This window comes from Erythrolamprus reginae, chromosome 7 (assembly GCF_031021105.1).
Source record: "Erythrolamprus reginae isolate rEryReg1 chromosome 7, rEryReg1.hap1, whole genome shotgun sequence".
Taxonomy (NCBI): Eukaryota; Metazoa; Chordata; class Lepidosauria; order Squamata; family Dipsadidae; genus Erythrolamprus; species Erythrolamprus reginae.
The window spans coordinates 69,711,445-69,735,905 of record NC_091956.1 but is presented as its reverse complement, the minus strand read 5'-3'; the positions used below and the strand labels follow the sequence as shown (position 1 = coordinate 69,735,905).

At 41.5% G+C, this 24,461-nt stretch overlaps 1 protein-coding gene across 2 annotated transcripts in view; it reads left to right on the top strand.

The window, feature by feature from the left end:
- OTUD4 (OTU deubiquitinase 4) overlaps nt 1-24,461 on the top strand; it is a 45,904-nt gene that overhangs the window by 7,296 nt on the left and 14,147 nt on the right. The window contains exons 4-17 of one of the 2 annotated variants that reach the window (XM_070757763.1): nt 947-993; nt 5,373-5,445; nt 6,260-6,341; nt 8,089-8,227; nt 9,338-9,377; nt 11,886-12,003; nt 12,088-12,152; nt 14,522-14,622; nt 16,735-16,859; nt 16,939-17,104; nt 20,646-20,805; nt 22,211-22,349; nt 23,290-23,345; nt 23,429-23,509. In XM_070757763.1, the coding sequence (XP_070613864.1) occupies nt 947-993; nt 5,373-5,445; nt 6,260-6,341; nt 8,089-8,227; nt 9,338-9,377; nt 11,886-12,003; nt 12,088-12,152; nt 14,522-14,622; nt 16,735-16,859; nt 16,939-17,104; nt 20,646-20,805; nt 22,211-22,349; nt 23,290-23,345; nt 23,429-23,509 (1,392 nt within the window). The remainder of the gene's footprint in view (nt 1-946; nt 994-5,372; nt 5,446-6,259; nt 6,342-8,088; nt 8,228-9,337; nt 9,378-11,885; nt 12,004-12,087; nt 12,153-14,521; nt 14,623-16,734; nt 16,860-16,938; nt 17,105-20,645; nt 20,806-22,210; nt 22,350-23,289; nt 23,346-23,428; nt 23,510-24,461) is intronic. The other variant, XM_070757764.1, reaches the window with a different exon arrangement.

The following is a 24,461-nucleotide window of genomic DNA, read 5'->3' as shown; positions in this document are numbered from 1 at the left end:
CTCAGCACAAAACCACCCTATAACAAACCACTGTAACAAACCACACCCTTGCAAGGGTGTTACTCCTGTTATATAGGTTACAGCCAATCAGGTTGCAGCACATTTAGCAAACCCATGATTACATGCTGATTATGGCTTACATTAGCCTTTCCCAGGGTTACAAACCATTTACTTGCATTGTAATATTACCTCCAGAAATAAACTTATTTCTGACACTGAGTTCTTTCTACTTATTGGGCAAGGATAAGAAGGCAGGGGATCCTTCCGATATTTAAACTGCAGCTTCATTGGAGATGGAGACAAGGCCACTGTCTTTAATATTTTGCATTATGCATCAAGCCTTATTGTAGAGTTTTACTGTTGTTACACATAAAAAAGTAGCATTTGGAATCTGAAGTCAGGGATTATTTTCTCTGATTAAATTGCTTAAAGACAGTCTGTTTTTTTCCTCGGGTTGTATTGTTGATTGGGAGAGCAAAAATAGGGACAGTTAGGATATATTTCTGCCTGTAAGCAAAGCATGCAGAAATTGGACAATTTAATAAGGCTATAAGGTTGTGGATCAAGACTTTTGGGACAGGATATTTTGTATAGCAAGCAAGAAGAATAAGGATCAAATGCTAAAAATTGAAAGAATTGATTTTTGAATGAATTAAAAATTCATGAAAACCTCTATGGAATTACAAAAACTTTAACATTGGTGAGTTGTAAGAGATGCACATTCATTGAGGCTTTATTAAGTAATTTCCCCCCAATCTGGAGCCATTGAGATATGTTATATTACAATTTGGGTCATATCACCTATAATTTGCAATTGGGAAAGGATAAACCGAAGTATTAACTATTGCTGCTTGCTAACAATTTAAGGGTTCATAAAAATCCTTTGGGAATTTCACTGGTTATTTACATGTTACTTACAATATTTTTTTTTCTCTTTCGACTACAGGAATGGGTTGGACAAGTTGAAATAAGTGCCCTTTCTCTTATGTTCAAGTAAGAAACAATTCTTTCAGGTTAAAAAGAATAATGCTCAAATCTTGTGGAGGCGGCTAGCATAAGAGAATTTCAAGGACGCCAGGGTGTGATCTCGCCATATAAGGGGTGGGGGAATAATGATTTATTGATTTGATTTGATTTGATTTGTATGCCGCCCCTCTCTGTAGACTCGGGGCAGCTCACAACATACAATAGAACGATTCACAACAAATCTAATAAATTTTAAAAACATTTTAAAAACCCATTATTAAACCAGACATATACACACAGACATACCATACATAAATTGTATAGGCCTGGGGGGGGGAATGCCTCAATTCCCCCATGCCTGATGGCAGAAGTGAGTTTTAAGGAGTTTACGGAAGGCTAGGAGGGTGGGGGCAGTTCTAATCTCCGGGGGGAGCTGGTTCCAGAGAGTCGGGGCCACCACAGAGAAGGCTCTCCCCCCTGGACCCGCCAGACAACATTGTTTAGTCGACGGGACCCGGAGAAGGCCAACTCTGTGGCACCTAATCGGTCGCTGGGATTCCCATTAGCTAGATTGATAGATTCCCCAATTAGCTCACATTGCCAGTGATCCGACAAAAAGATCATATCTGGTGTGTGACCCTCTTGTCAGATTCAAGGCGATCTGGGAAAGGGCCCCTGGTGGCTGTGAATTCAGGCTGCTTTCAAGGCCAAACCCAGGAATAGAAATAAAGTTTCAAGGATCATAAGCTCATAGAACTCCACTGCCAACTCTGGGATGGCCTTCAACTACCTTCAACCTCAGGGAAGCTACTGTACAGCAGGGAAGATACCTGGGGAACAAGGTCAGAAGAGTAGAAATAAAGGAAGAATCATATCAACTTTTTTCCAGTATAAATGCTGCTCTCTACATGGGGCTACCTTTGAAAAGTGTTCGGAAACTTCAGATCGTGCAGAATGCAGCTGCGAGAGCAGTCATGGGCTTACCTAGGTATGCCCATGTTTCACCATCACTCCGCAGTCTGCATTGGCTGCCGATCAATTTCTGGTCACAATTCAAAGTGTTGGTTATGACCTTTAAAGCCCTTCATGGCATTGGACCAGAATATCTCCGAGACCGCCTCCTGCCGCACGAATCCCAGCGACCGATTAGGTCCCACAGAGTGGACCTTCTCCGGGTCCCGTCAACTAAACAATGTCGGTTGGCAGGCCCCAGGGGAAGAGCCTTCTCTGTGGCGGCACAGGCTCTCTGGAACCAACTCCCCCCGGAGATTAGAACTGCCCCTACTCTTCCTGCCTTCCGTAAACTCCTTAAAACCCACCTTTGCCGTCAGGCATGGGGGAATTGAAACATCTCCCCCTGGGCATGTTTAATTTATACATGGTATGCTTGTGTGTGTGTCTGTTAGTATATGGTTTTTTTAAAATCTTTAAATATTTTAAACTTACTCGGATTATTTATGATTTGTTTTACTCTGTTGTGAGCCGCCCCGAGTCTTCGGAGAGGGGCGGCATACAAATCTAAATAATAAATAAATAATAAATAATAATAATAAATAAATAGAGTTGATTAGTCTTTTTATTAGACTGCTCAAATATATAAGCTACTAACATGGCTAGGAAGTACAGATGCATGTATAAAACCAAAGTGGCATATAATGTATAATGCATTATAGTTAGTCCCCGACTTACAACCGTTCATTTAGTGACCATTCAGAAGTACAACATCATTGGGGGAAAAGTGACTTATGACCATTTTTCACACTTATGACCATTGCGACATCCCCATGGTCAAAATTTAGATGCTTGGCCGCTGAGTCATATTTATGAAGGTTGTAATGTCCAGGGGTCCTGTGATTCCCTTTTGCAACTGTCTGACAAGCAGAGACAATGGGGAGACCAAAACCACTTAACAACTGGTCAGAAAAGTCGTAAAATGGGGCAGAACTTGACAAATGTTTCACTTAGCAACAGAAATTTTGGGCTCAGTTGTGGTTGTAAGTTGAGGACTACCTATATATTGTAACCTTATGTATAAGGAAGAAACTGGGAATTTAAGGTATAGCCAGCATAGTGTAAACGGAAAAAATAGGGTGTTGTGTGTGATTAGTGTTGCTACGCTTGATAATGGCTTCTTGAGGATTGATCATCACATTTAGTAGATCTTCGGAGAGGGGCGGCATACAAATCTAATAATAATTAGATATTATTATTATTATTATTATTATTATCATCATCATCATCATCATCATCATCATCTTTTGGTGAAATTTGCAGAATAAACTTAGCAGCGGTATTACAGTGCTGAAGATTAAAGGAACCTTATTTATCTTGACAATTTTAAGACAGACATGGAAGTATTAGAAGCAGATATGTGGGAAACTTTGGTATTGAGTGAGGAGTGGAAAGAATATCAGGTTCTGTTAAGCAGTCCTGTTCCAGCTGTGGCGAGGGGGGCGTTTGCCCAGGCTCGCCTGGTGCACCAGTTGCGACCCTATTTGGACCGGGAGTCACTGCTCACAGTCACTCATGCCCTCATCACCTCGAGGCTCGACTACTGTAACGCTCTCTACATGGGGCTACCTTTGAAAAGTGTTCAGAAACTTCAGATCGTGTAGAATGCAGCTGCGAGAGCAATCATGGGCTTTTCCAAATATGCCCATGTTACAGCAACACTCCGCAGTCTGCATTGGTTGCCGATCAGTTTCCGGTCAAAATTCAAAGTGTTGGTTATGACCTATAAAGCCCTTCATGGCACTGAACCAGATTATCTCAGGGACCGCCTACTGCTGCACGAATCCCAGCGACCAGTTAGGTCCCACAGAGTGGGTCTTCTCCGGGTCCCGTCAACAAAAGAATGCCGCTTGGCGGGACTCAGGGGAAGAGCCTTCTCTGTGGCGGCCCTGGCCCTCTGGAACCAACTCCCCCCAGAGATTAGAATTGCCCCCACCCTCCTTGCCTTTCGTAAGCTACTTAAAACCCACCTCTGCTGCCAGGCATGGGGGAATTGAGATACTCTTTCCCCTAGGCCTTTACAATTTTATGCATGGTATGTCTGTATGTATGTTTGGTTTTTTATTATAATGGGTTTTAATTGTTTTTAGTATTGGATTATTGTTATATGCTGTCTTATTATTTCTGTTAGCCGCCCCGAGTCTCCGGAGAGGGGGGGCATATAAATCAAATTAATAATAATAATAATAATAATAATAATAATAATAATAATAATAATCTAATAGCCATTGCCAATTTCATTGCTATTGAATTCACAAGAATTCAATACAGTGGTACCTCGAGATACGAGTTTAATTCGTTCCGGACCTGGGCTCTTAAGTCGAGCAGCTCTTATCTCGAACGACTTTTCCCCATAGGAATTAATGTAAATAATTTTAATTGGTTCCAGCCCTCAAAAAACTCACAAAGTTAGTCTAAATTATGCAGAAAGACATGTTTTTAATGAAGAAATGTACATGTACATATAAATGAATAATGAAGTTTCTTTCACTTAACTTGTAAACTTTCTTAAACTTTTAAATTTACATATGTTCAACTTCTCTGCCACCCAATCCTGTAGGACAGAGGTCCCCAACCCTTTTTGCACCAGGGACCGGCTTTAAGCGATCAAGAGAGGAATGGGTGAATGAATGGACGGAGGGTGGGAAGGAAGGAAGGAAAGAGGGAAGGGACAGGAACAGAGGAAGGAAGCAAGGAAACTTATGAAAGGGGAGAGTAAGAGAGGAATGAGTGAAGGGAGGGAGGGAGGGAAGAAGGTGGGAAGGAGAAAGAAAAGAAGAAATAGAGGAAGGGAAGGTAAAAGAGAGAAAGAAAAAGAGAAAGAAAGAAAGAAAGAAAGGGGGAAGGGACAGGAACAGAGGAAGGAAGCAAGGAAACTTATGAAAGGGGAGAGTAAGAGAGGAATGAGTGAAGGGAGGGAGGGAGGGAAGAAGGTGGGAAGGAGAAAGAAAAGAAGAAATAGAGGAAGGGAAGGTAAAAGAGAGAAAGAAAAAGAGCAAGAAAGAAAGCTGCAAGGACTCCCCCGAGCCCCCCAGGCCAGCTGCAACCTTTTAAAACACGCGCGCCGCTTCGCAGCTGTCTCCTGAAGCCGAACGCGGAAGTTAGCGTTTGGCTTCAGGAGACAGCTCCTTGGCGCTTGTATCTCGAATTTGGGCTTGTAAGTAGAACAAAAATATCTCTCCCCTCCCAGCTCTTATCTCGAGTTGCTCTTAAGTAGAGCAGCTCTTATGTCGGGGTTCCACTGTATATTGTTGTAAGATATTTTGCCTGAATCACATAAATTCAGAGACATGCACATTTTCTGTCAAGATCAGCCTGTTCTATTTTTATTTACCATTCATTTCATAACAACATTTGTGATTTATAGATGGTTTTTCCCTTTATACCTTTTCTAGAAAAGATTTTATAATATTTCGGGAACCAAACTGCACTCCTTCTTATATAACTGAGAATGGCTTTCCCGACAAGGTAAGATGAATCCAACTGTCATAGATCTAGCTACTTGTATAATTTGAAGAATTGTGAAGTTTTGGCAGAAGTGATGTAGAAACATAGAAGTCTGATGGCAGAAAAAGATCTCATGGTCCATCTAGTCTGCCCTTATACTATTTTCTGTATTTTATCTTAGGATGGATATATGTTTATCCCAGGCATGTTTAAATTCAGTTACTGTGGATTTATCTACCATGTCTGCTGGACGTTTGTTCCAAGGATCTACTACTCTTTCAGTAAAATAATATTTTCTCACGTTGCTTTTGATCTTTCCCCCAACTAACTTCAGATTGTGTCCCCTTGTTCTTGTGTTCACTTTCCTATTAAAAACACTTCCCTCCTGGACCTTATTTAACCCTTTAACATATTTAAATGTTTTGATCATGTTCCCCCTTCTCCTTCTGTCCTCCAGACTATACAGATTGAGCTCATTAAGTCTTTCCTGATACGTTTTATGCTTAAGACCTTCCACCATTCTCGTAGCGTCTTTAGACCCGTTCAATTTTGCCAATATCTTTTTGTAGGTGAGGTCTCCAGAACTGAACACAGTATTCCAAATGTGGTCTCACCAGCACTCTATATAGCGGGATCATAATCTCCCTCTTTCTGCTTGTTATACCTCTAGCCATGCAGCCAAGCATCCTACTTGCTTTCCCTACCGCCTGACTGCACTGTTCACCCATTTTGAGACTGTCAGAAGGAATGTAGGAAGTATTGTGCTAGTCTTTAATTTGTCAGTGTGTAAATTTGTTAGCTATTATATCTTAAGTATTCTTCTGCTCCTTTTTAGATCTTGCTGTGTTTTTCAAATGGCAATCACTATGACATTGTCTATCCTGTAGACTACACCATCAACTCTGCTCTTTGTCAGTGTAAGTATTAATGTGACACGTCACACTAAAACATTTAACATGGAAATGCGATCATAGTGTGCGATCAGAGAGAATCTCTCGCATAGTTGCATGTTTCTATATGTGGTGTGGTTGTTTTAACAGGCAAAAATGTAACCAAAATGTAAATGCTGGCAGAGAGGGCCTACTGCAGATTCCGTCGGTCAAAAAACTACTCTTGGGGTTCAGAAGGCCTCCAACTTTCCACTGTTCCATTATTCTGCTACTGTTATGTTTACATTTCTTTTCATTTCCCCATTTTTATTGTTGTAAGATACCTAGTACAGCCCCCACAGCAAGATAGGTGGCAAATAAAGTTAACAAAAAATAAAAATAAATCTGTAAATTAACATAAACAAATGATGGGAAAAAAAGTGAATTGGACGCATTAGTGCCCTGTTTTTCCCAAAACAAGACATCCCCTTATAATAAGCCCAATTGGGCTTTTGGATGCATGGCAATAAGGCCAAGCGCTTATTTCAGGGTTCAAAAAAATATAAGACAGAATCTTATTTTTGGGGAAACATGGTAGCCCTGGTGGTAGGTATCCTTAAATTGTATTAATATGAATTCCTGCATTTGAGTTGCCCACCCTAAATTATATTATAACTGGAATTGTAGTTTTTAATTTTTAAACATAGCTATTAATAAAATATGTACAGTGGTACCTCGTGATACGAACCCCTCGCCAAACGAACAATCCAAGATACGAACCTGAGGTTCGGAAATTTTTTGCCTCTTCTTCTGAACTTTTTCCGTCTTACGAACCGGCCACCTGAACGCCGAACCCGGAAGGTCAGCAAAAGTTCGGGTTTGGGTGGCCGCCGAGAAGCCCCGCCGCCCTGCTGTCGCCTTTTAAACAGCCGGGGGGCTTCTTGGCGTTCTCACAAACCCGAACGCCAAGCCCAAACTTTTGCTGAACTTCCGGGTTTGGCCGAGAAGCCCCGCCGCCCGGCTGTCACCTTTTGAAACAGCCGGGGGGCTTCTCGGCGTGCTCCCGGACGCCGAACCCGGAAGTTTGGCAAAAGTTCGGGGTTGGCGTTCGGGTTCAGGAGGACGCTGAGAAGCCCCGCCGCTTGGCTGTCAACTTTTCAAAAGAGCCGCGGAGCTGTCGAGCCGGTCGGGAGGCTCAAACGGAGGTGGGGAATCCCAATAGGGAATTCCATGGGCGGAGCTTTGACATCACGAAGACGTCCTTCCTGGAGTCCATGAAATAATAATTTTAAATATTTTTATTTTGTTTTTAATTATTTATATTTTATTTTAAATTATTAACACCCTTTTGCGTATCTTATGGACAGAAAGGTAGCACTTTTTGATCTAAAACTGTAATTTAGATTTCTAAATATTAGATTTGTTACTATGTACTGTTTTTTACCATTGTTGTGAGCTGCCCCGAGTCTGCGGAGAGGGGCGGCATATAAATCTAATTAATCTAATCTAATGTACTGTACATCAAAATAATTTTTTCTATTAAACCTAAATGCTATACAAATGTAGTTCTGGATTCCTTAATAGAATATATGTCTGGCCACTTCCCCAAATCACGGCTGCAATACTTTTTGAAGGGCACCGACTGCTCAACTTCTGGAAAATTATACTCGCTACCTAACTTTAAAATGTCCTCAGTTTTGTCATCAGTCCCTTTTAGAGCTTTTTTTAAATTTTAACATAACTAAACTATGTTTGTGATAAATGCTTATTGGTATTTGTTTTGTGTCTTAACTAGCTATTCTGTATGAATTGCTATATGAAAAAGTATTTGACTTTGATGTGAATAAAGTCTTAGAAGAACTGAGCCATGCTGATTTGATTAAGAATGGCAGAAGAAACAGCGAAGAATCTGATTCGGAGAATGAAGATCTACAGTAAGTCTCTGTGTTTAAAGGTTAGATCAGGTGTCCCCAAACTTGGCAACTTGTGGTCTTCCAGAATTCTCCAGCCATCTATGCTGGAGAAGTCTTAAAAGTTCCAAGTTCAAAGACCTCTCTGGGTTAAAATGGTAGGACAGATACAATTTATTCTACAGTTATAGAGAGAATAAAGTACAGAAAAGCGAAACAGTATGAGGAAATGGTAATGTTTTCCTCAAAACGACACACATTCTCATGTTTACTAAGTATTAAAAGGAATTTCACTTGAAAGAGATTGAGGAAGATCATTGTATGTAGGATGAGGCATAGGGGATTAATTCTCCCTTCTTATCATCCTGGACACAAACTGTTTCAACTCCTACCCTCAAAATGTCGCTACAGAGCACTGCACACCAAGACAACTAGACACAAGAACAGTTTTTTTCCAAATGCCATCACTCTACTAAACAAATAATTCCCTCAACACTGTCAGACTTTCTACTAAATCTGCACTTCTATTCTACTAGTTTTTCTCATCATTCCTTTCACCCATTTCCTCCCATGTTGACTGTAGGACTGTAACTTGTTGCTTATAGCCTAAGATTTTTATTAATATTGCTTCTTCATTGCTTATTTTACCCCTATGACAATCATTAAGTGTTGTACCACATAATTCTTGACAAATGTATATTTTATTTTATGTACGCTGAGAGCATATGCACCAAGACAAATTCCTTGTGTGTCCAATCACACTTGGCCAATAAAAATTCTCTTCTGTTCTATTCTAATACTTCTGCTTTGTATGATTCTTTAGGGCCTTATTTCACTCTACTAATCAACAAAGGAAGCAATCTCTCTTAGCTAGCCTGTGTGTCTCCATAAACCCTAGTTAACACATGCATGGGATTATTTATTTGTTTGTTTGTTTGTTTGTTTATTTATTAGATTTGTATGCCGCCCCTCTCTGTAGACTGCTTCATAGAATATCATTCTATTGAAAGTGCTTAGAGTGAAATGCCCCTCAGAGTTTTACTTCTTTCATAAGAGTAAACACCAGTTTAAATGAAAACTGAGTTTTTACTTGATTTTGAAATGTTTCTCTTGTATATCTTTTCCTTTGTCCAGAAGTGGAGAGGCTGTAACAAGTGATACAAACAACAAAAAGGTATTTTATTTCACTCTCTTTACTTATTTATTCAATGTCTATGGCTGATCCTCTTATACAGTGTGACTCTGGGTGATTTTATTAACTTCTTGAATCCACTGTAACTTGCAATCACAGATGCTACTACCTGTCTTCTAGAACAGTGATGGCTAGCCTTTTTGCCATTGCGTGCCAAATGTGGGGGTATTGTATTGTATTTGTATTGTATTTATTAGATTTGTATGCCGCCCCTCTCCGAAGACTGGGGTGGTACAGGGGGTGTCGCGCACCCATTTGCCCACACCCATAACTCAGTGCGCTCCGTGCATGCGAGCGCAAAGCCCCCTTACTCTCCCCATGCTTATGGCATGGTGGGCCTGGTTTTTTTTTTTAACCTTCCCCAGGCTCCAGAGGCTTTCTAACAGCCTGGGGAAGGAGAAAACGGCCTTCCCCTCCCAAAGACCCTCCAAATGCCCACTGGAGGCTGAAAACTACCTGTTTCCTGACTTCCAGTGGAACCGGAAGGCCTGTTTTTCACTCTCCCTAGACTGGACAGGCTTTCTAGGAGCTTGGGGAGGGTGAAAATGGCCTCTACCCCAGGGGGAGAGGGCAGAAATGGTTCATTTGCCCAAAATGGCCTCCCCCCCAGAGGCCCTCCGGAGGCCGGAAATGGTCCATTTGCCCACAATGGCCTCCCCCACAGAGGCCCACCAGAGGCAGGAAATGGCTCGTTTGCCCAAAATGGCCTCCCCCCCCGAGGCCCTTTGGAGGCCGGAAATGGTCTGTTTGCTCAAAATGGCCTCCCCCCTCCCCCCGGAGGCCATGAACACCCTCCCAGAGCCTCCTTGCGAGCCTTTTACTAACCTAAAAAGGGACGCTAGAGACTTCTGGGAGGGGAGGAGGGTGTGGCCAGCCAAAAATCAGCGGGCACGCTGGAACTGATATATGGCAATGGCTCCCATGCTGGCAGATATGGCTCTGCGTGCCACCTGTGACATGCGTGTTACAGGTTTGCCATCATGGTTCTAGAAGAATTTACTTGGTATATTGTTAATAATAATAATAATAATAATAATAATAATAATAATAATAATAATAATAATAATATAATTGATGCTGTGGCACAGATGATCCACTGAAACTTGTGCCGGAACTACCATTTACCAGTGGCAAAGAACTGGTGGGATCATAAGCCCGAAAAAGTGGTCGAAAATGAGCAAGCAAAACTACTGTGGGACTTCCAACTTCAGACTGACCGAATTCTGAAGCATAACACACCAGACATCCTGATTGTGGAGAAAAAGAAAGTATGGATCATTGACATCGCAATCCTAGGAGACAACAGAATTGAGGAGAAGCAGCTAGAGAAATTAGTGAAATACGAAGATCTAAAAATCGAGCTGCAACGACTCTGGCATAAGCCAGTGAAAGTGGTCCCAGTGGTACTTGGCACGCTGGGCGCAGTACCAAAGGATCTCAGCGGACATTTGAAAACCATCCGAATTGACAAAATCTCCACCTGTCAATTGCAAAAGGCCGCTTTATATAACATAACAAAGAGTTAAACTTTAAAAGGTTGTACTAATTTAAAAAATGGTAGAAACAGCAGATTAAAGGGAAGGTGAGAGAAGTTTAATACCTTTGAAATTAATGAGAATGAAGCCATAATTATGTTTTAAGGCTGGATTTCTCAACAAACTCCTATTACAGACATTCAATATGATGGAACTTCAGAATTAACACATAAAGGATTATGCCACAAATTGCTTTGAACATTTGTGGCATTCAATTTTTTCTTTATATGCCTTTAAGGGGAAAAATTAGCTTACCCAGATATAATCAGTAAAGAAAATACTGAAGTTGTTAATCAGTGATGTCTTGTGAGTTATGCAATTGATAAGCTTTGCATTACATACATATCAGGTCATAAATACTGAGCTATTGCATTTTTAACAATTATCATAAATAATACAGTGTTCCCTCGATTTTTGCGGGTTCAAACTTCGCGAAAAGTCTATACCACGGGTTTTAAAAAATATTAATTAAAAAATACTTCGGGTTTTTTCCCCTATGCCATGGTTTTTCCCGCCCGATGATGTCATATGTCATCGCTAAACTTTTGTCTGCCTTTAATAAATATTTTTTAATAAACTTTAATAAATAAACATGGTGAGTAATAATCTAAATGGTTGCTAAGGGAATGGGAAATTGCAATGTAGGGATTTGAAGTGTTAAGGGATGGCTTGTGATACTGTTCATAGCCAAAAATAGTGTATTTACTTCCGCATCTCTACTTCGCGGAAATTCGACTTTCGCGGGCACTCTCGGAACGCATCCCCCGGGAAAATCGAGGGAACACTGTACTTAGAATTTTTTACATGAAGATGTTCTTATTTTGCATGTATGCTTGTAAGGTTTTAATTTAATAATCTATGTACTATTGCTTGAATTTGCTTCAAATTATTTTCATATCCTGTATTGGATTGTTCACTTGTTTGTCTATGTATTCTTCACCCTTTTGCACAATAGCTTCCTAAACATGGGAAATCTCGCAAAGTTACGAACTTGCCTGGAAAAGTTCTTCGCTCCCTTAATCCGTTAGTTTTCCAAAATGTTGAATACGAAGTCTGGCGGCAGTCAAAAATAGGTAAGGGGCTAATGCTGAAATCACTTCCTCTTTTTGTGCTCACCTAAGAGTATAGTATAATCCATTTTCTTTCTGTGCTTGCAGATCAGCAAAAACAAGATTTCTCTATTGCTGCTGGCATGCAGTATTCAGTTGGAGATAAATGTAAAGTAGGTGGCATTACATCTGAGTAACTCTGCTTAACAGCTCTTTCATTTTTCAGCATCGTGTATAGGGTTTCATTTAAGATGACCACTTTTCCCCCATCAGGGTTATATGCTTTTAAGAGCAGCTTTGCAAGGCATAAATGTGTCTGGAGCAAGACTGGGCATGATGGTACAGAGATGGGAGAATTTGCTGTTGCATTAAATTTGCACTGCCTCTCTAGGATGAAATGTTGATAGGCCCACTGTTTTATTTCATTGTGCTACTTTGGCTTATTATCTTATGCTCTGTTTCTGATTCAGCCATTTGTTTATTATCTTCATTGTCTCATTTTGCCTGGTTGATAACTCTCAGCTCTCCCAGATGTAATTTATTTATTTATTTATTGGATTTGTATGCTGCCCCTCTTCGGAGACTCGGGGCGGCTAACAGCAACAATAAAGCAGTGTACAATAGTAGTCTGATGTTAGAAATAATTAAAAGCCCATTAATATAAAAAAACCAAACATACATACATACCATGCATAGAATTGTAAAGGCCTAGGGGGAAGAGGGTCTCAATTGCCCCATGTCTGACGGCAGAGGTGGGTTTTAAGCAGCTTACGAAAGGCAAGGAGGGTGGGGGCAATTCTAATCTTTGGGGGGAGTTGGTTCCAGAGGGCCGGGGCCGCCACAGAGAAGGCTCTTCCCCTGGGTCCCGCCAAGCGACATTCTTTAGTTGATGGGACCCGGAGAAGATCCACTCTGTGGGTCCTAACTGGTCGCTGGAATTCGTGCAGCAGAAGGCGGTCCCTGAGATAATCTGGTCCGGTGCCATGAATGGCATTGGAGCATCCCTAACATTGTATAGTTTCTACATTCCGTAGCTTGGAGCCACTCAGAGGGTCCCCTTGTCATGGGCCTACTAGCAAAGCTTCTAGCTCTGGTGATGTTACCTAATTTAGGGTAACAAAACATCTTCAGGAAAACAAGCAAACTCAGACAGCACCAAGGACCCCTCATTTTAACTCTGAGCAACAAATACTAATGATACCTTGTCTTACAAACTTAATTGGCTCCGGGAAGAGGTTCTTAAGGTGAAATGTTTGTAAGACGAAACAATGTTTCCCATAGGAATCAATGGAAAAGCGATTAATGCGTGCAAGGCCAAAACTCACCCTTTTTGCCACTCAAAGCGCCCGTTTTTGCACTGCTGGGATTCCCCTGAGGCTCCCCTCCATGGGAAACCCCACCTCCGGACTTCCGTGTTTTTGTGATGCTGCAAGGGAATCCCAATAGTGCAAAAACGGGTGCTTCACTGGCAACGGAAGTCCAGAGGTGGGGTTTCCCAGCGAGGGGAGCCTCAGTGAAATTGCAGCATCGCAAAAACATGGAAGTCCTTGAAACCCCACCTCTGGACTTCCATGTTTTTGTGATGCTGCAGTTTTGCTGAGGCTCCCCTTGCTGGGAAACCCCACCTCCGGACTTCCGTTGCCAGCAAAGCGCCCGTTTTTGCGCTGCTGGGATTCCCCTGCAATATCACAAAAACACGGAAGTCCGGAGGTGATGTTTCTCATGGAGGGGAGCCTGAGGGGAATCCCAGCAGCACAAAAACGGGCACTTCGCTGGCAGAAGTCTGGAGGCGGGGCATCCCAGTGGCAGTGGCTTGGGTTTGTAAGGTGAAAATAGTTTGGAAGAAGAGGCAAAAAAATCTTATACCCTGGGTTTGTATCTCGAAAAGTTTGTATGACGAGGCGTTTGTAAGACGAGGTATCACTGTAGTCTCCTTTATAAGAGTGTTTTTAGAAGGACTTCTCAGATAATTACATCTTCAGTTACTTAGGACTTTTGAGGTCAATAGCAGCATCTTAAATTGTATTTGATAAGGAACTGGGATTGCCTTAAAATTAGAAAAATCTATTGGGTCAAAGGATTCTCTCCCCCCCCCCCCCCCCCCAAAAAAAAAGCCTTATGGATTACAGAATAAAGAATGACGAATGCCATGTGTTTGGTTCAGTTTCTTTCACCTTACTGCACAACAAATTTGAGATTAAAAAGGATGCCAATATTTTTGGCAGTTTCTGAAAGATATTCTGTATTTGGTACAAGAGTTAATTTACAATTATCACGACATGCGTTGGTTGTTAGCTTTGTTTTCTTTTTAAAAAAAATATGAAAGTGATGTTCATTGGCACAACTTGTAGCAATCAATTCCAGAGTTTAAAGTGCTATATCACTAAAGAAATATTTAATCTCTCCTGAATTTCTCACCGTTCTGCATCATTGAATTATCTGCACGTCACTAAAATGAGAGTGGATTTATAAAAAAAACTTTCCCCAATTTATAAACCTCTTTCCTGTATTTCCTTTTGCATACAATTTATTTTCTCCGTAGGTATATTTAGAGCCCAGTGGAAGGTATTACAATGCTCACATTCAAGAAGTCCAGTCTGGAGATGGACCAATTACTGTTTTTGTGGAAGAACTTGGTGTTAAGTAAGTATTCTTGGGATGTATGGTGGAAATACTGTGAGATAGCCCAATTTGTGAAGTAATAGACTTGCCTTACTTCACATATTTAGAAGCATTTATGGAGGTCAGACATAAATATTTGATGACTATGCAAGAACCCCTCCAAATCTGTAATATAACAATGAAATGTTCTAAAGGGAACACATTTTGCTATTCAAAATGGAATATTGTTGATTTCTGTTTGGTCATTTTGTCTGGCTTGCGAAAGATGAGTGAAAGAGTGATAATGGCACTTGTAAGTTGTACATTAAAAAGGCAGAATGAAGATTAGTATATAAATAATAAGTATTCAGTGCTAGAATATTTTGAATTAGATCTTGAAAGGGCTATGTATTTTTGGGTCGTGTCATTTCCATTAAAACTAAGTAATACACACAATTGCTAAATTTATATTCTCTTAGAAGTAAATAGTGTGTTTTGATAATAGTATGTGATAGTACTTATTATGTAACTATAAATGTGAGATACTAAAATGAATATTTTGATTATGATCAGAGAAATACTTTTGATGCACAATTATTGGGAACTTCTAGTGTATTATTTAGTAGCTCTTTTATATTGCTAACAAAATTGTTCTGCAATTTACATCCTTACTTATTCACTGGAGTAGATATAAAACTAGTCTTGCAGGAAATGATGGAAATATATTAAAAACTAGTGGTTAATAATAATAATAATAATAATAATAATAATAATAATTATTATTATTATTTATTAGATTTGTATGCCGCCCCTCTCCGAAGACTCAGGGCGGCTCAGGTTAAGGCATCAGGAACCAGAAAACGTGTTTCATGCCTTAGGCGTGAGAGCCAGTTGAATTATTTTGGATTAGTTACTTTCTCTCAATTCACCTCACCTCACAGGGCTGTTGTGGGAAAATAGAAGGATGAAAGAATATTAAGTATGTTGAGTTATTTATAAAAACAATAAAGGCAAGTTACAAATGAAATAAATAGTGAAAGGAATTAAATGTGAAAAACTATTAAATATAGATCTGTTAAACCAATTAAAATACAGTAGTACCTCTAGATACAAGCTGCTCCACATGCGAGTATTCCAAGTTACGAGCTGAGACGCGAGCAAAATTTCTGTTCAACACCCGAGCTCAAATTCGGGATACGAGCCGCGCGTCCACTAGGTGGCGCAAGAATTCCAATTTTTTTTCCAGTTATCTCAGCGCGAAAAGCCAAATATAAATGCATTCGTTCGAGATACGAATTGATCGACATACGAGCTCGGCTCTGGCACGAATTAAACTCGTATGTCGAGGTACCACTGTATGTGTTTTTAAAGCCAAGAAAAGTTGGAGCCATTAGATTCAGGAGAGAGGGCATGGCATTGCAGAAAATGGCAGTGATTGCTTCTCTTACTGGAATGTATTTCAGTTGCCCAAGTTAAGTAAAATCCTCACTGGATTTAACTCTTGTGATTCTTTCTGTTAGTAATAGCAATGTAAACATTGTTTGGAAAGAAGTGACATGTAAATTAAGCACACACACACACACACACACACGAATGAGACGGACAGAAATTGAAAATTATGTTCCATAACATGTATAGGGTCTGTTGACAACTTGTTTGGTTTTACTAATGTCTTCAGTGCAAAAGTTCTGCTGCACGAATCCCAGCGACCAGTTAGGTCCCACAGAGTGGGTCTTCTCCGGGTCCCGTCAACTAAACAATGCCGCTTGGCAGGACCCAGGGGAAGAGCCTTCTCTGTGGCGGCCCCGGCCCTCTGGAACCAACTCCCCCCAGAGATTAGAATTGCCCCCACCCTCCTTGCCTTTCGTAAGCTACTTAAAACCCACCTCTGCCGCCAGGCATGGGGGAATTGAGATACCCTTTCCCCCTAGGCCTTTACAATTTTATGCATGGTATGTCTGTATGTCTGTTTGGTTTTTATTATAATGGGTTTTTAATTGTTTTTAGTATTGGATTATTATTATATGCTGTCTTATTATTGCTGTTAGCCGCCCCGAGTCTCCGGAGAGGGGCGGCATACAAATCCAATAAATAAAATAAAATAAATAAAAGTGAAACTACTACAGAGGCTTTGTTTTTTCTTTCTTCCATCAGGCATTCGGTACTGCTAAGAAACATTAAACCTCTTCCACAGGCAACTCCTTTGGAAACCTGGAGCACGGTACCGGGGAAGAAAATTAAAAAAACCACTTCGGCGCATGGGCAAAATGTTCAGACTGGTATGTTTTTCAAACTTGAATTCTACTGACTTGATTGCTGATCTGTTTTTTGTTAACTGATGAAAAATATTTCTTCCAGATACAGATTGCAGAGGCTCCAAAACTCCAAACAGGCTAATAAAAACCACATCAGCTTTGCCTCCTCGAATGCAAATCACAAAACAGCATCACTTGCCCAGTTTGTCCTCTCAACAGTCTTCTGCTCATCACAAAACTAAAGGCAGAAGCCCTCTGCAAGCTGTAAGGTGACCAATATCTCACACTTTTTTGGCTATAACTCGACATTTTAAAAGAGGAGAAAACTAACTCTCCTTTCTATGTTTTATTTTATTTCATTTTATTTTCTTTAAGCTTGGATTTCTTTTTCAAAATGCTATACACTTAAGAGTGAAGATAGAAAAGAAAAAGGAATTATTTAAAAAATGTAGTAACTACATAGGAACTTACAAAATACTAAGACAAGGAAAAATATTTCTCTATTACTTTACTAATAAATTAAAACTGATGTAATAATATCACAATTTGACTCAAATTAAAAGCTATTATTAGAGTCATAGGTTAACAGTCAAAAACAGCCAAATTGATAGACTTATTAGAATAATGAGAAGAAACAAGAATTTCTAGCTAAACCTGAAGAAAAAATGAAGTATCCAAAGCTACTTATCTAAAGTAAGCATATAACATGTAGAAGATGAGTAGGCTAAGATGAAAGGTGGGGTTAAACATGTCATTAGTTTGGGATAATTGTGTAGCCACAAGAGACCTTAAGAGCAGCCCCCACCATGAATTTCATGGATCCTTATCTAGCACCACTTTAGCTTGGACTGTTAATTGACCAGATTCTTGTTCATAGGGAGCAATAAACTCCTCAACACTTTAAATTCAGTGAGTGTCCTTGGTCCTTTGCACCCGATAGACATCAGACAGAATCGAAAGATTGAATCGAATCGAAATGTTTTGTTAAGAGAATCCTAAACTTGGATTATGCAAAATTGTATGGGTGGTCCTTAATAATTGGAACTGGATTTCTGTTGATAAGTGATGCAGTTATAAAGTGACCCCATAGCTTAGTGATGTCATTTCCTGTTGCCTTCGTTAAAGTGTGGATTGTGAGTAGTGAACCCTGGATAACTTGTGTTGTGGTTAGCTCTGGCCCAGCTCCTGCCCCAAGGAATGTGCAGGTGGATGTGGGGGAGACATCCACATGCCGCAGGCCTGTTTTGCTCCTGATGGAATCTGCCGATGAAGCCTCCTCTGACCAAGGAAGCATGAGTGTCAGGGAAGAGGGGAGTTTGGCAGACAGCCCAGGAGGAGATCAATCATCTGTATCATCCCTGGATTCTGAACAAGAATTAATGACACCTCCACGCATGCGTAGAGTGATGCATAGGAGACAACAACTGAAGGATTATTACAAGAGAAAATGAGGCCCCCTGTGGTTGGGTGGGGCTCCAGTAATTAGGGCTGCTGCTATAAATAGCAGCGTGTGGGTTTGGCCGTTGTGAAAGAGTATCAGATCGCAGTTCTTCAGGAACTGTGTGTTGCTGTTTTCTGGACTTTGTTGATTTTTCACGCCTTTGAAACCGCAGCAGAGCAACTAGTGTGTGTGCCTCACTTCGTTGGAAGAAGAAGGGGTGTGAAGTTTCTTCACAGCTGCTAGCTAAGTACTCAATGACTGCTTAAGGGAAATTGTACAGACTACCCGGTTGTTTTGGGACAAGTGCTCTTTGCAATACAAAAAGAGTGCTTAGTTTATTTTGAATTTTGTGATAAAGAACATTGTTTTTAATTTTCAAACGTGTGTGTTTCTGCAATTTGTACCCTTGGATTTTTGGGAGGCTCCTACCAGAGAGCCCGGCAGAACAACTTGTAAACAGACTCACAGGCATCTAAATGAAGGCTGCCCAGAGGGGGAGAATGTTTGGTCACTTGTGAAATGCAGTAGGGTTGACGGTGGCTGCTGCCATGGGTTGGAGGGGGGGGGGGCAAGGAGAAACACAAATGATTTACAGAGTGATTTTGTGACCTTTGCTGCTGGCTTCCCTGTTGACTTTGCTTATGGGAAGTATACAGGGGAGGTTGGAAATGGTGACCATGGGACTGTTGGATGTTGCAATTTTGGTTATAAGTGCTTCCTAAATGCCCAGATCATGGTCATGTGAGTGAATGGATACCTGGACACTTGGAACTTTGAGAATTGGTCATAAGTGTCATTTTGTTCAACCTCATTGTAACTTTGAATAGCCATTGAACAAGTAATTGTTAACTGAGAACTATCTGTACATGCAAAATTATAGTCAATTAACTTGTCCAAATTATATTAAATTTAATGTCAGATAGGATATTTTTTACATGTTATTTTTTTTGACACTGAAGCATTCTCACAAACCTTTTGCCAGTCCTCTAATGGAGTAATTAAATGTAATTTTTTTTGTGTTAGGCATTTTAACTTTCCATGAGTTACCATACATAACTTCACCCAAGTATATTTTTGTAAGAATATATGGCCAGGTGATGCTTAACCAAAAAAGCTGGAATGCAAAGTCAGCATTTAAAATTTGTGTATTTCTGTAGTCATTCATCTTCCCGAACTGCTGAGCTTTGTGTCATTGCCACCATGTATGAATGAACATATATTGCAATATTGATACACATGTTCTTTTTGATAGGGCTATTCTCCTTGGATTTTCTGTTGAGAAACTAAATGCTTTCAAAGAGAGGCATAATTCAGAATTTGAATTAGCAGAAATTTAAACACAGGTTTTAAACGGTAATATTTTTGCTTTAAGTGAAGATAAATTTCCAGCGATAAAAAGTTTACACTAGTTTGAAATGTAGGATTAGCTTTTTAATCCCAACAATTTGGAAGGTTAAAGCAATCAACATCAGATGAAACCCCATTTGGCCACTACACATTGTACATGCAATGCCCAGGAAACAGTTTCTAAAAACAAGACCAAATGAATATTTGAAATGCCATAAAAGGATAATAGAGGGGCATAATGGCTCAGTGATTAAAGATGCTGAACTTGTCAACTGGAAATTTGACAGCTAGGGTTTGAGATCCGAACTCTTCACGACAGAGTGAGCTCCTATCACTTGTCCCAGCTCCTGCCTAACTAGCATTTAAAAGCAAGCAAATGCGAGTAGATTTATTTATTTTATTTATTTATTTATTGGATTTGTATGCCGCCCCTCTCCGTAGACTCAGGGCGGCTAACAACAATGATAAAAACAGCATGTGACAATCCAATCCAATACTAAAATAACTAAAAAAAAACCTTATTATAAAAACCAAACATACATACAGACATACCATGCATAAATTGTAAAGGCCTAGGGGGAAAGAATATCTCAGTTCCCCTATGCCTGACGGCAGAGGTGGGGTTTAAGAAGTTTATGATAGGCGAGGAGGGTGGGGGCAATTCTAATCTCTGGGGGGAGTTGGTTCCAAAGGGCCGGGGCCACCACAGAGAAGGCTCTTCCCCTGGGTCCCGCCAAACGATATTGTTTAGTTGATGGGACCCGGAGAAGGCCCACTCTGTGGGACCTAGGTACCACTTTGGTGGGAAGGTAACAGTGTTCTGTATGCCTTGCTAAATGGTCAGGCTGCCCAGGTGGCCATGGAAATGTCTTCAGACATCGCTCGATCCCTCAGCTAAGAAGTGGAGATGAACACCGCCCCCTAGAGTCAAACACAACTAGATGAAGGAAATCTTTACTGTTGTTTTTTTTAAAAATAACTTTTATTAAAAAGTTTTAATAGATGTAATTTCCTCCCCCCAGAAAAACAGATGGTGAGACAGTGCAAGAATTGGACCACCAAAACAAGAATTGTAATGTTGGTCTTTCTCCAGAGGAACATAAAGATAAACAAGCTATGGATGAAGTTAATTCACTTTATGAAAGCCAATTCCAGGATGAAGAAGCTTTCCCTGCACTTTTGGTAAGGGTACTGGGTTTACCATCGGGCTATATGTATTCTGGGCTACAGCACATTATTATTCTGTTCCAGTGAATAATGAAAGATAGTCTGTCTTTCTCAGAACTGAAATATTACCTGATATGTTCTGCTTTGCTAGTTGAATCTGTTGCATACTATGGTAATTGAATAATACAGATATTTTACACCAGTCCCAAGATGTCTAATAAGATAAACCAAATTCTAAAGTTTTTTCCCCCCCAAGCCGCCGCCAGTGGGATGTCCCGCTTCCGGACTTCTGTTGCCAGTGAAGCGCCCATTTTTGTGCTGCTGGGATTCCCCTGAGGCTCCCCTCCATGTGAAACACCACCTCCGGACTTCCATGTTTTTGCGATGCTGCAGGGGAATCCCAGCAGCGTAAAAATGGGCGCTTTGCTGGCAACGGAAGTCCGGAAGCGGGACATCCCACTGGCGGCGGCTTGGGGGGGGGAAAAACTTTAGAATTTGGTTTATCTTATTAGACATCTTGGGACTGGTGTAAAATATCTGTATTATTCAATTACCATAGTATGCAACAGATTCAACTAGCAAAGCAGAACATATCAGGTAATATTTCAGTTCTGAGAAAGACGGACTATCTTTCATTATTCACTGGAACAGAATAATAATGGGCGCTTTGCTGGCAACGGAAGTCCGGAGGTGGGGTTTCCCAGCGAGGGGAGCCTCAGCGAAATCGCAGCATCACAAAAACATGGAAGTCCGGAGGTGGGGTTTCGAGGACTTTCATGTTTTTGCAATGGTGCAATTTCGCTGAGGCTCCCTCGCTGGGAAACTACACCTCCGGACTTCCGTTGCCAGCGAAGCACCCGTTTTTGCACTGTTGGGATTCCCCTGCAGCATCACAAAAACACGGAAGTCCGGAAGTGGGGTTTCCCATGGAGGGGAGCCTCAGGGAAATCCCAGCAGCACAAAAATGGGCGCTTTGGCTGGCAAAAGAGGTGAGTTTTGGGCTTGCACGCATCAATTGCTTTTCCATTGATTCCTATGGGAAACATTGTTTCATCTTACAAACTTTTCACTTTACAAACCTCGTCCCGGAACCAATTAAGTTCGTAAGATGAGGTATCACTGTATATAAATTTAAAGCAAGAAGATAATTTTTAGGCCTGCGATTCTTAGCACTATTATTAGGACACAACATCTGAGGAATCCTGTTATTTTTCTTTTAAAAACCCCCAGTAAACATTCAGAATTAATTTTGCTAAGGTTACCTCTTTGGTTACCTCTAAGGTTACCAAACCGTGATGTTTAATAAACTTATTATGGAAACATGTTAATTTAAATTTTGATTAAAAGCGCTTTGGCTCTTGTGACCAGGACTTTGATATAAAGTTAGTGGCTTTCTCAGACTCATATTCAATTATTTCAGAATACACCCATGTTTCAAGTAGCTACACAGACTAATGAGACCTCTGCATGGCAGACTTCCCAAGTTCACAATGGAAAAAGAATTGGCAACCTAAAGGAAGAACAAGTGACAAAAAATAAAGATGCAAAGGATGAGAAAGGTATGAACAAAAGCAGATATTGGGCTTTCTTTGGATTGGCAACAAATATATTTACTTATTTATTTATTGGATTTGTATGCCATCCCTCTCCGCAGACTCGGGGCGGCTAACAACAATGATAAAAACAGCATGTAGAAATCCAATTAATAAAACAACTAAAAACCCTTATAATAAAACCAAACATAATACCATGCATAAGTTGTAATGGCCTAGGGGGAAGGAATATCTTAACTCCCCCATGCCTGGCGGCATAAATGAGTCTTGAGTAGTTTACGAAAGACAGGGAGGGTGGGGGCAGTTCTAATCTCCGGGGGGAGTTGGTTCCAGAAGGCCGGGGCCACCACAGAGAAGGCTCTTCCCCTGGGGCCCGCCAAACAACATTGTTTAGTCGACGGGACCCGGAGAAGGCCAACTCTGTGGGACCTTATTGGTCGCTGGGATTCGTGCAGTAGCAGGCGGTTCCGGAGGTAATCTGGTCCCGTGCCATGTAGGGCTTTAAAGGTCATGACCAACACTTTGAATTGTGACCGGAAACTGATCGGCAGCCAATGCAAGTCACGGAGCATTGAAGAAACGTGGGCGAATCTTGGAAGCCCCACGACGGCTCTCGTTGCTGCGTTCTGCATGATCTGAAGTTTCCGAACACTTTTCAAAGGTAGCCCCATGTTAAAAATATTAATTTATTATTCAATAAAGGAAATAACACACTAAAAGAATAGCATAAACTGGAGGGTTTGAAGATCCTAAAATGTTGGTGTGTTTTCAGAACATGGATGAATAAGCCTATGCCATCTAGGTTATTAGATTTCAGGTTCACATGTTGTTGGCTGTATTGGCTAAAGATGATATAGAAGTTCATAACATCCTCAAGTTGAAATATCTGCTTTCTGTTTATTCTGTGATTTCATTAATTTTGCTGCCTTCTTACACATTATTGCAGCGTCTAACGTTGAACAGATTCTTGCAGAGCAGAAGCTGCATCCCAGAATGTCTAAGGTAAGCCTGGTGCACTGTGATGCCTCCTGATTATTTCTTGTTTTGCAAAATGGATACCATCAAGAGTCCTTTTTAATTTACAGGACACCAAGGAGGATGTAGCTGTTGCAGATATATCATCTCCCTCAAGCAATGGAAATATTCATTCGCCACCAGTTGAGCAGGTAAGAGATGTATGTTTAAATTTGCGTGGCAGTTTCAGGGGAAAGGTTAACTTAATTGAAGTTTGTTTCAAAACTTGAATCTTAAGCAAATTACTAAAATTCATATTCTTTTTGTTGGAATCTTGAATAATAATCCATTAAAATATATGAGAGTCGCCCAGAAAGTAATGCATTGCGTTTTTCTTTCTTCAATACAGTGATCCCTCGAGTTTCACGATCTCGAGTATTGCGAAACGCTATATCGCGAGTTTTCAACCCGGAAGTAAACAACACCATCTGCGCATGCGTGCCTTTTTTTCTATGGCCATGCATGCGTAGATGGTGGAGTTTCCCGCCGGGCAGATAAGCTGCTGGGCGGCTTCCCTGGGTCTTGCCCCGGTAAGACCCCAGCGGCGGCACGAGCAACGGCGTGGGCGGGCGGGCGGCATGCGCGGGGACACCCCAGCTCCGCTTCCCAGCTGGGAAGCGGCCCCAGCAACGGCGTGGGCGGGCGGTGCGCGCGCGCTTGGGGAAACCCCAGCTCCGCTTCCCAGCTGGGAAGCCGCCCCAGCAACGCGCGCGCGCTTGGGGACATCCCAGCTCCGCTTCCCAGCTGGGAAGCCGCCCCAGCAACACGCGCGCGCTTGGGGACATCCCAGCTCCGCTTCCCAGCTGGGAAGCGGCCCCAGCAATGGCATGGGCGGGCGGGCGGTGCGCGCGCGCTTGGGGAAACCCCAGCTCCGCTTCCCAGCTAGGAAGCCGCCCCAGCAACGCGCGCGCGCTTGGGGACATCCCAGCTCCGCTTCCCAGCTGGGAAGCGGCCCCAGCAATGGCGTGGGCGGGCGGGCGGTGCGCGCGCGCTTGGGGAAACCCCAGCTCCGCTTCCCAGCTGGGAAGCCGCCCCAGCAACGCGCGCGCGCTTGGGGACATCCCAGCTCCGCTTCCCAGCTGGGAAGCGGCCCCAGCAACGGCG